Genomic DNA, 11,979 nt, shown 5'->3' on the forward strand with positions numbered 1-11,979 from the left:
TGTGCCCATGATTGCAGCAGTTTTCTTTGGAGAAATCTGTGACACTTTATTTGGATCAATATAATCACAACACCCATCAGGCATATGTATGTGTTTTCCAGATGTTTCAGTGAAGTGTTTCTTCACAGAGGATGAGCACCGAAACTCATTACTTTTAGTGTTTGCATTATGTTTCTCTCACGGGGAAAAATGTGGTTTGTTTCATCACTTCTTCCAAATCACAACACAAAGTAGGTTAGCAATCTCTTATATTTTTGTAATCTAGGTTTATTGCAATATTAAAGCACTATTGCCCATATATTTATGCCTTTGACAATATTACTGAGAAATTAAAAGTGTAATGATGTTGTTGATGAACCAAATGAAAATCGCATGAGACACTGTATGCGCATCATGCTGTGACTAGATTGAAAAAGCAAACAAATCTGAAATGGCTGTGAAAGGGAAAGTCAGATGGGGGACTGGTACGGTAAATCCTCTATAAAATCATGCAAGAAAAACTAGGTACCCTTTCTTTACTGATATTGTTTGCAAATTATTTGAAAAGAGCTGGTTCTGTGTGTTTTTGGGGGGGAGGGGTGCTTTTGGGGCTGTCCTGTCTTGAATGGAGGGACACCTGGCAGTGATTGGGTGCATCAACTAAAAACCAGCCCCGCAAGGGCGCACTCTGGGACTGTTCAGAACCAAGAGACCTCTGAGAAATCTCACCTTTGTGTGCTGCCTCCTTGCCCTCCTCTTAGCATGCTCTGGACATCCAGTTGTTTGTAGCAAACTATACTTAGCTGACTTGCCTAAAAGGGCAAATTGTGGTTTGTGCTTTCCACTAAACCAGGATCAAACCTTGGTTTGCAGTACTGGTTTGCAGGTATACACCCAAGACTCCTCAGGATTCTTTCATGTTATCATAAGAACATAAGAACAGCCCCACTGGATCAGGCCATAGGCCCATCTAGTCCAGCTTCCTGTATCTCACAGCGGCCCACCAAATGCCCCAGGGAGCACACCAGATAACAAGAGACCTCATCCTGGTGCCCTCCCTTGCATCTGGCATTCTGACATAACCCATTTCTAAAATCAGGAGGTTGCGCATACACATCATGGCTTGTACCCCATAATGGATTTTTCCTCCAGAAACTTGTCCAATCCCCTTTTAAAGGCGTCCAGGCTAGATGCCATCACCACATCCTGTGGCAAGGAGTTCCACAGACCGACCACACGCTGAGTAAAGAAATATTTTCTTTTGTCTGTCCTAACCCGCCCAACACTCAATTTTAGTGGATGTCCCCTGGTTCTGGTATTATGTGAAAGTGTAAAGAGCATCTCCCTATCCACTCTGTCCATCCCCTGCATAATTTTGTATGTCTCAATCATGTCCCCCCTCAGGCGTCTCTTTTCTAGGCTGAAGAAGCCCAAACGCCATAGCCTTTCCTCATAAGGAAGGTGCCCCAGCCCCGTAATCATCTTAGTCGCTCTCTTTTGCACCTTTTCCATTTCCACTATGTCTTTTTTGAGATGCGGCGACAGAACTGGACACAATACTCCAGGTGTGGCCTTACCATCGATTTGTACAACGGCATTATAATACTAGCCGTTTTGTTCTCAATACCCTTCCTAATGATCCCAAGCATAGAATTGGCCTTCTTCACTGCCGCCGCACATTGGGTCAACACTTTCATCGACCTGTCCACCACCACCCCAAGATCTCTCTCCTGATCTGTCACAGACAGCTCAGAACCCATCAGCCTATATCTAAAGTTTTGATTTTTTGCACCAATGTGCTTGACTTTACACTTACTGACATTGAAGTGTTATCTAACATTCTTTCATGTTATCCAAACCATTTGGTGTTTGGTTTGGTGTTAACAGGCTCTCTTACTTTGTGGACTTGCAGGCCTGGCTGACCTGCAGTGCAGGCCACAGCATGAAATGCTGCCCCCTGATTCTGCATTGATCCAGGGGCTCCCCTTCTTGCTGGTGTTTCCTGGCAACACTCAACAGCAGCAGTAGTGGCACCAGCTTCTCCTCCTCCCCAGCCGACAGGCATTGAGGATTGGGGCTCTTCTGTCTGCAGAGGAGCCTCTTCCTTATGTGGGTCTGCCAAAAGCATGCTATTGGAGCCTGGCCAGGACAACAGCACTCTGCTGGCTTGCTCTCCCTCCTCCTGGGGGCAAGCTTGTGCTTGTGAAGGAAGGAGTGCTGGGGAGCAAGGGAGGCACTGTAGTTTAACTTGTAGTTCAGAACATTCTTATAGAAAAGATGATGGAGGGAGCTGAGAAAGTGGGAGGTGATAGAATCAGAAGAGATCTGGCTCTTTCTGTGATGGCTCCTTTGTTTATTTTTGGGGCTACACAGACCAGGACCCTGCTGAAGCTGCTACCCGAAGTTTTGGGGTGTGCATGATTTGTTTAAGTTTATCACCATAGAAACTGACTCTCTGCTTGGGCCAGGGTTTAGCCCTGGATGTGCTTGTGACAGCCAGATTTAAGTGTTTGCTGTGGTACACACAGCATTTCAAGTAACAACATATTCAGAGTTGGTGCCATGATGAAGCCTGCTCTTATGCACTACTGGAGTCTAGGAAATAAGTCCCCTGGCATTCAGCAGTGCTTTGAACAACCTGAACAACCTCACTCAATACCAAGGGATTTGTCCCTCTGCAGAGTCATGGGGCCAATCCTATCTAACTTTCTAGCACCAATGCAGCTCCAATGCAGCCTCCACATAAGGGGACAAATATTCCCTTACCTTGAGGAGTCCTCTTTGATTGCCCCCACACCACAGGATCCAATGCATGCCATCAGGGCTGGAAAACTGGATGGGACTGGGCCCTCAGGCACCACATGGGACTCACTTCCAGCTAAAGTAGAGGTTCCCAAACTTTTTAGCACTGGGATGCACTTTTTAAAATGACACTGTTGGGATCCACCTAGCTTTATGAGCCCTGTTTTGCTTTACCACTGTCTCAAGCTTCTGTTTTTATCCTTTTTCCTACAGTAGGGGTGGGGTGGCACTGCCTTCTGGAGCGTTTGTTGAGCTCCACGTTCATTGGCTTGGCATCCTGGTGGCATTGTGAACCAAGGCTGCCTGGATTTATGAATGCCAAGGGCTGTGACCATAATGGTGACTGAGCAGCAGTGTTCCCCTTTCCCAAGTAGCAGCTTGCTTGACCCTTGATGCACATAGCCTAATCTGCCTTGTGAGTGCATGACCCACCCCAAAATTGGGTGGTGACTTACTGGTGGGTCCCACAGTTTGGCAACAATTAAACTAAAGCAGGGGTGTCCAAAGTTTTTGGCAGGAGGGCCGCATCATCTCTCTGACACTGTCAGATTTGAATAAATTTACATAAATGAATATATTAAAGATGAACTTATATGAATGAATGAAGGTCTTGCAATAGCTCAAGGCCTATAAAAGGCCTTGCACAAAGCAAGGCTGGCCTTTCCTTTGCTGCTGCTACTGCATCACAGACGTGAAACAACAAGCTCATCCCACAGCTCACTAAAGAGGCCAAACGGTTGCCTGCATGCTGAGAGCAGTTCCATCCGGCCAGTGTGGGCTCCAACAAGTCTCCGGAGGGCCAGAGGCTCATTGGAGGCTAGGGGCTCCCTGAGGGCAGCATAGTGAAGCCTTGAGGGCCGCAAGTGGCCCCAGGGCTGGGGTTTGGGCACGCCTGAACTAAAGCATACAAAGGATTGGGCAGAGGATGCATTTTCTCACCAGTGCTTTTTTTTTTTTTTTTGGCAAGGAACGATGAATGAAGGCAAGTGGAGAGGGGGACCAGAATGCACACTCTGGTGCAAAAGCGACAAGGGCTGCCAGGCCGGCACGTTTACTTGGCAGCGAGCCCCACCGCGCAGAGGGAGCTTGACTGCCAAGCCAACCTGCCTGGATAGGCTGCAAGGCTGCTCTCCTCTGCCTGCCCGACGGCCCCAACCGACAGCCGGTTTTGCAATGCGCTTGGCCTTGACGAACGGCTTCCTCCTCCGCCGCCAGCCTCTTGCCCAAGCCGGGGAGCTCCCATTGTCTCGGCTGGCTGGCTGGCTGGCGCGGAGAGGCACCGGCGTGCGCAAGGACGCCCGCCTTGTGCGCACACAGCCAGAGGCGGCAGCCTGAAGCGGCCAGGGCGGGGGAGCAGAAGGAGGCGGCGCTCTGGGCTGGGCTGCTGGGAAGGACCCTTTAAAAGCCCCGCGCGCTGCATGGCAGCCCAGCAGAAGCGGTGCCGCGCGCCGGAGCAGCCCTTCGGGGAGCAGCCACCCGCATCGCCGCTTCCAGGCTGCCCGCCACGAGGGCGCCTTTGGGGTGCCCAAACCGCGTTCCCTGCCCTGGGGAGGGGAGCAGCGCCTTTCCCATGCGGCTGGCGACCATGGCCCAAAACTACCTCCTAGCCCCGATCCAGGAGTGCCCGTCGGATTACCTCGTCAAGGACATCAAGCTGGCCGTGCTTGGAACGGGGGGCGTCGGGAAAAGCGGTAAGCGCCGACCCTCTGACCCCCCACCCCATAGGGCGGCTGGATTTGAGGGGCTGCAAGGAGTTTGGGAACCATCGAGGGGCATAAAAATCACCTGTCCTTTCCTGGGGGGGGGGGATGCTTTACTAACAGTCTGGAGGGTCTTGTGTCCCCCCCCCCCCACTGCCCTCAAGAGTCTTTGATCCAGTGGCATAGCTAGACGGGGTGTAAAGCACTATGTTTTGCAGGGAGCCTCACCGCAGCGTGCAAGCAGCCCACCCCTTGGAGCCATTCCGGGCACCCCCTCTAGCTACGCCACTGCTACGAACAATTTCAGGTGGGACGGATATCTCCTTTAGACAGATGTCAAATTTTTTTAGGAAGTGCGCCTTTGAAAATGCGTCCTTGCAGGAAATTCCTACACGCACAAGCACTGAAAGCTGGGAGTTGTAACTAAGGAGACCAAGGTTATTTTAATCTCTGCTCATCGATGCATCTATTCTAAGCAATCCATTAAGGCTTTTTGCCCATGCTGTTTGTTTACTAGGTAGTCTCCCATCTACCGTTAGTAACCCAAGGACTTTGCTTCTTTTCAGCTATGATTGTACGGTACTTAACCAGGAGGTTTATTGGAGACTATGAGCCCAACACAGGTGAGTGTCTATTTTTAAATGACTCTTTTGCAGATGTTGGGTGAGATCTCTCAGTTCAGCATCTGTGTCTGGATGGAGAATTCTGTCCGTCCGTCCCCCATAGCTGTGTCCCTTAGCCCTATCCAGCTTTCTTCAGGTTTATGTCTCAAAGAGCTTTGCCAAACTCTAAGGGGATTCTTTTGTGTCCTCTGCCTGCATGGGGAAGGATTGTACCTTTTCCCCAGATGTTCAGCAGTTGGGTAGAAGAAGCTGTGCTCTCTGTGTAAAAGCCCTGCCCTCTATTTCCTACCCACCCATCCCCACTTCTTATTGCTGAAAGTGCAACACTTTCTAATCATCTTTCATTCTTATTTCCTCAGGGAATCTCTATTCCAGACTTGTTCCTGTTGAAGGTGATCAAATGTTCTTGCAAATTCAGGACACCCCAGGATGTATTGAGGTAGATAAATGCTCCTATGTGTGTTAGTTCTTATATGTGATTCATTCACTGCACACAGTAATCCATTAATGGCATTGGGCTTGAGATTCAAGCCACCTTTGCACAGGCATCCTTTCATGTTCATTGCTGTGATTCATTCATTGCTATACAAGGAACATTCCATGACTGAGAATTTTGTTGGCTACTAATGGCCAGGAGGAAATCAGAAGAAAAGACCTGGAACCATAGCATAGGTTGCAAAAATGGAACTTTGCTGCAGCTTTGAATAGATTATTGAGCCTGACTTAAAAAAAAAAAAGTGATATGATTGTGAGTCAATGTGCATGGGATCAGCCTGCAAGCCCCACTATACTGAATGGCATTTATTCCCAAATAAGTGTGTGTAGGACTCTAGCCTTAGAACAAGTGATTTAAAATGTGTTGTGATCTGATACACGTAAGTTATTTATGACAGACATGCTGCAGCACTGTGTTTCAGCATTATCAGAAGCATAGGGGATCGTGCATTTTGCATATACTGAAGAAGAAAGGCACTGTATTGTTTTTAATCATTCCGGATTCAAGAGCAAGCAGGGCTTTTCACACTAGTTACACTGACACACAAGCCTCTAAAGCTGTTGCATACAGCTGTTTCAGATGGTAGCAAAAGTACATGGTACAGTCCCATCAATCAGTGCCACATTAACTGTTGAATTAACCAATGTCCAAAGCTGCAAAAGGAATCTCTTTGAACAAAGCAACCAAGTCATTCTTTAGGCAAAGCTGCTTTCATCAGGAAAGCCATTCAGTATAGTTGCTTCTGAAGAGAGATTTCTGCTTATAACTTGTAAACATTTGTGAAACAGATGTGCTTTTCTTTTTTCTTTTAGGTGCAGGAAGATGTTGCACAGATGTTGGATTCACTGACCAGATGTCTAAAGTGGGCAGACGGTTTTCTCTTGGTGTATTCTATTACAGACTATCATAGCTATCAGTCCATTCGCCCCCTTTATCAACACATCCGAAAGATCCGTCCAGACTCTAAAATCCCCATTGTCATTGTAGGCAACAAAGGGGACCTGGCTCATTCCAGACAGGTTTCGACCAATGATGGCCTGCAGCTGGCCAATGAACTGGGTAGCGTGTTCCTAGAAATCTCCACCAGTGACAATTGCCAAGGTGTGTGTGAAGTCTTTCAGTACCTTTGCAAAGAAGTTAGCAAAAAGCACAGCTGTGGCAACGGAGAAAGAAGGAGATCGTCGCTCATTCCTCGACCCAAGTCTCCAAACATGCAAGACCTCAAGAGACGTTTTAAACAGGCTTTGTCTTACAAAGTCAAGTAAACTTCATCTTGGGGGTGACCTGACCCTGGACAGACTGTTTTATAAACCATGCATTTTATAAGAAGATTTTATTTTTGTATGGATGCTGTTTGTGTGTATCTAAAAGTATGCTGCTTTCTTGTATTAACCTTTTTTTTTATTAATTACCCCCCCCCCCAATACAATTTTTCTGCAGCATCAGATTGCAGCTGGGAAGCACTAGTAGCTTGAGGACAAAATTGAACTTAAAGGCCCAGTTCCTATTCCTGTATTTGACAGTGATTTATTCTTTACCATAGTTCAGGACAAGTTAAGTAAAATTATTTGGATTTAACCTGGACAAACCTCAGTAACAATGAAGTGTCTTAGGGCCCAATCCTATCCAGCTTTCCAGCACCGGTGCAGCCACAATGCAGCCCCAAGGTAAAGGGAACAAATGTTCCCTTACCTTGAGGAGGCCTCTGCAGCTGCCTCCCCACCACAGGATATAGTGCAAGTCCCATTGGCACGACTGCACCGGCACTGGAAAATTGGCTAGGATTGCGCCTTTAAATCCTAGTATCTTTCATTTAAGAAGACTGTGGACAGGGATGCACATCTGTCTCAAATATGTTTCTGTCCAAAATATGTTTCAATCCCATTGATTTGTACTGAACTTACTTCAAACTTAAGGATGCCAGTTCCACTCCCATGTGAATAGGGAAGAAAGAATGACAACACTTGACTAATTTTGTAAAATGCTGTGAGATCCTATCAACTTTTATATATAATTGCAAAATTAAAGAGAAAGTTGTTTAAAATGTTTTCGGTTTGATTTTTTTCCCTCCCAAAATAAAATACTTTTCTTGTCATCACAAATCAAATTGCATCCAGATATAGGCCAGGATCCAAAGAACTGTGCAACTATAACAGTGTAATCCTATGTGCGATGATTCAGTAGTAAGTAAGTACCATGGAATTCAGTGGGACTTATTCCCAGATAAGTAAGTATAGGATTGAAGCCTAGTTCTACTAGCCCAAGTGGTTGTTGGATGTATGTTACTTAAACTGGATGCTAAACCAGCATCCAAGGGAGTTTCCCCCAATTTGGGAATGCTTAAAACAGCTTTTGGATACCACCAGGCTTAGGCAACAATCCTGATGCACATGTGCTTGAGAGTAAGCCCCATTGAATGCAATATAATTTACTTCCAAGTGAACATTGACAGGATTGGGTTGTTAGTCACTGATCTCTGCTATATATTGTTAGTGCTTATGTTGTTGGGCAGCTCTCCATTATTTTCAGTTCCATGGTTGTAAGCAGTGGTGTCACTAGGGATTGCATCACCCGGTACAGGAAGCCAGTGTGTTATCCCCATGATGAATCTCCTTCCATAGAGCCGGTGGGGTGGCGGGCGTGTTGATCCACCATTGCCTTGCCCCCACTGTTTTTTTTTTTTTTTGTTGGCTATAACTTGATAGAATAGAGATATTTCAACTTGGTTTGTTTCATTGCATTCTGCATGAAATTATGCATCAAACGATGCTTTTAACCACATATTATTCAAAACTTTGTACAGTATAAGCATTTTATGTGGAAGGACAGATGCTTTCAACCATATTTTCAATGCAATCTTATGCATTTCTACTCAGAAGAAAGTCCTATTTAATGGCTCGTACTCTCAGGTACGTATATATAGGTATGCAGCCTTCCAGTAATATCAAAAGAGCAGTGCTGATTTTCACAATGGAATCTGACTTGGAAACCAGGCTCTACATTTCTCCCCATATTTATGTGTGTGCAAATGTAACGCACAGCATGATCCACTTTTAGATGTTCGTTGCACATAATGATACTATGTAAGAAAAGTGGGCATTGTGACATAGCAAAGTACCAGGACATACCAGGAAAAGCTTAGCTATTATAAATATTAATGAAACCTGTTACAGATTACTAATTAATATTTAAAGGGCTAAATACATATTTATTTCATCCCAGAATATTTAAAAAGGCAAACTTTGCTGCTAAGTTTGCTTACAAGCTAGTAATACTAAAGGTAATTTCCAGGAAGGGAAGGGATGGCATGGTACAATGGATAAAAACAAAAATGGATGGGAGAGAAACAAATTGAGTTGAATCTCCACTGAATGGATCCAAAGGTCCTTCTGTATACAGAAGATCTTCCATTCATGGAGAGACTGCTTTATACTTCTTGCTAGAGTGTTGCACCAGAAAAATGAAACTACACCCAGAGAGGTTCTTCCAGTTATGAAAGAGCTTGTGCAACCTTTTGCATGCATGGACTAATGAAAACTGCACGAGAATGTGGGCCCAATCCTATTCAACTTTCCAGCACTGGTGCAGCCACAATGCAGCCTTGAGGTAAGGGAACAAATGTTTCCATAGCTTGAGGAGGCTTCTGTGACTGCCCCACCACCACAGGGTGCAGAGCACGGCTGGGCCAGCACTGGAAAATTGGATAGGATAGGATTTTGTATCTGTTACATCAGTGATCTTCAACCTTTTTCATGCCACAACCCAAAGAAATGAATGGTATGAAACTGGGAACCCACAATCAATTCCACCCCTCTCCCGCCCCTGTTGCTGCCTACTTCCTGCCACTGTTATGCCCTCCCAGCACTGTACACTGTAGTCAAATATTCTTATTTGAGAGAGCAGAAAAAGTTACCATGAATCCTGGCACACTACTGAAAGTTATTTTAGAATGATTACCAAAAACCAGTGTGGCTCTGGGACACAATCTGCTGGTACCTGAAGGGGTATACCAGACATCTTCCCCTTTACCTGGTGATGCTCTAGTCCAGTGGTCTTCAAACTTTTTCATTCCTGGAAGTTGCTATGACTCCACAATTGAGGCTTTGCAACCCCATTGGGGTCACAATTCCAAGGTTGAAGAACACTGCGTTATAGCATTCATAAACATCTGAGTAAGTGTTTGTCATAGTTCTTTGGATCCAACTCATTGGCAGTTTGATACCACTTCATTTGCTATGTTAGTTTCTTTAAAAAAATGCTCTTCTGAAAAAAGTGACTGATAGAGGTACATAAACAAAGAAACATGAAATCTGCTAGTGCAGTAGTTCCCAAACTTTTTAGCACCGAGACCCACTTTTTAAAAAGATACTCTGTCGGGACCCACCTAGCTTTATGAGACTAAAACAAAAGTTTCACTTTCCTAGCCATTCAAGCTTCTGTTTTTATCCTTTCTACTATGGTGGGAGACTGCCTCCTGGAGCAGTACTGAGCTCAATTTTCATCTAATCTGGACCATTCTGGTGACCTTATGTTCCCCCTTGCAGTGGACTAGGAACAATTGCCTACTTGTGAGTAAATGCGCATGTGTGCCTTCATTTCAGTTTCCATAGAGCAATACATTTTCTTTGTCAGCTATCAGTTTGTCAGTTTCGCAACCCACCAAAAATCAGTTTTGCGACCCACTGGTGGCTCCTGATTCACAGCTTGGAACCAGTGTGCTAGTAGATTCTGTCCAGTGGAAAAAACACTGGGGAAAAAAAGGAAACAGAGATGAGAGGGAGGAATGATCTTGTTAAAATTGTGCTACATGCTGCACATACATTTTTGAAAGGAAATACATCAAGTAACAGGCAGTCTTGGGAGCAAACTGCATATTATATTCAAATGTGCATAATGAAGTTTTGTTTAACAAAAAATAAAAAATCAAGCAAGCTCAAGAAGCTATGGTTTTCAGTAGAGAAATGGTGGGGAATGTTGATTTGTACCAGTTGTTTTTCTGCTCAAATGTGAGTCCTTACTATCCTATCCAATTTTCCAGTGCCAGTGCTGCTATGCCAATGGGGTATGCACTGCATCCTGTGTTGGGGAGGCAGTCTCAAAGGCCAACTCGAGGTATGGGAACATTTGTTCCCATACCTCGAGGCTGTATTGCAGCTGTACCAGTGCTGGAAAGTTGAATAAGATTGGGCCCTAAGCTGTTTTTCCCCCCTCTTCTGAGGTCTTTTATTAAATATCATATTTATTAGCATTATTACAGGGAAAATAAAAAGTTATGATGGGCTATGTCAGAAGGCCAGATGCAAGGGAGGGCACCAGGATGAGGTCTCTTGTTATCTGGTGTGCTCCCTGGGGCATTTGGTGGGCCGCTGTGAGATACAGGAAGCTGGACTAGATGGGCCTATGGCCTGATCCAGTGGGGCTGTTCTTATGTTCTTATGTATGATGGTGACGATTTAGAATATTGAGATACCACTTTTCAACTAAAAAAAATTCACAAGCAGTTTCCAGGGCAAAATAAATAAATGGTTCCCTGTCCCCAAAGGGCTCATAATCTTCAAAAGATGCAGAAGACACACCAACAAACAGCTACTAACTAGAGAATGCACTATGCTGGGTGAAGAGTATGGCAGAAAAGGAAAAGATGCAGAAGAGAGTGACCAAAAAGATTACTGGGCTGGAGCACCTCCCTCATAAAGAAAGGCGACAGTGTTTGGGGCTCTTCAGTCTAGAAAAAAGGCGCCTGAAGGGGGACGTGACTGAGATGTACAAAATTATGCAGGGGATAGAATGAGTGAATAGGGATGTTCTTTTCCCTCTCACACAACACCAGAACCAGGGGACATCCACTAAAATTGAGTGTTGGGACAGTTAGGACAGACAAAAGAAAATATTTCTTTACCCAGGATGTAATTAGTCTGTGGATCTTCTTGCCACAGGAAGTGGTGATGGCATCTGGCCTGGATATCTTTAAAAGAGGATTGGACAAATTTCTGGTGAAAAAGTCCATCACAGGTTACAAGCTGTGATGTGTATGTGCAACCTCCTGGTTTTGGAGGTAGGCTACCTCAAAATGCCAGATGCAAGGGAGGACCTTACACCAGGAAGCAGGTCTCTTATGGTCTTGTGTGCTCCCTGAGGCATCTGGTGGGCCACTATGAGATGCAGGAAGCTGGACTAAATGGACCTATGGGCTGATCCAGCAGGGTTCTTCTTATGTTTTAGTTGTTCTTCCCTTGCTAAATATATGAGTAGCAGTTTAAAAAGCACATCTTTGCCCAGTTACAAGGGTTTATTAGGAATCTTAGTCAAAACCAAAAGAAACAAAGAAAAACTACAGTCCAAAAATGTAGTAAAATGCAATATATTCCTTGTGAGAGGG

General features: G+C 45.2%; 1 protein-coding gene across 1 annotated transcript; it reads left to right on the top strand.

The window, feature by feature from the left end:
- Window positions 1–4,351: 4,351 nt before the first annotated feature.
- On the top strand, window positions 4,352–6,865 carry RASL11A (RAS like family 11 member A). Its single transcript, XM_066622200.1, has 4 exons — window positions 4,352–4,472; window positions 5,048–5,104; window positions 5,464–5,543; window positions 6,413–6,865. Exons 1-4 carry the CDS (start codon window positions 4,352–4,354, stop codon window positions 6,863–6,865), a joined length of 711 nt encoding a protein of 236 aa, XP_066478297.1.
- Window positions 6,866–11,979: the final 5,114 nt, after the last annotated feature.

Source organism: Tiliqua scincoides, chromosome 3, assembly GCF_035046505.1.
Source record: "Tiliqua scincoides isolate rTilSci1 chromosome 3, rTilSci1.hap2, whole genome shotgun sequence".
NCBI classification, from domain to species: Eukaryota; Metazoa; Chordata; class Lepidosauria; order Squamata; family Scincidae; genus Tiliqua; species Tiliqua scincoides.

Excerpts from the sequence above, each read along its gene's own strand:
- RASL11A (XM_066622200.1), top strand. The coding sequence starts at position 4,352 with ATGCGGCTGGCGACCATGGCCCAAAACTACCTCCTAGCCCCGATCCAG. Across the intron at positions 4,473-5,047 it reads GGGGGGCGTCGGGAAAAGCG|CTATGATTGTACGGTACTTA; the intron begins GTAAGCGCCGAC and ends GCTTCTTTTCAG. Across the intron at positions 5,105-5,463 it reads AGACTATGAGCCCAACACAG|GGAATCTCTATTCCAGACTT; the intron begins GTGAGTGTCTAT and ends TTATTTCCTCAG.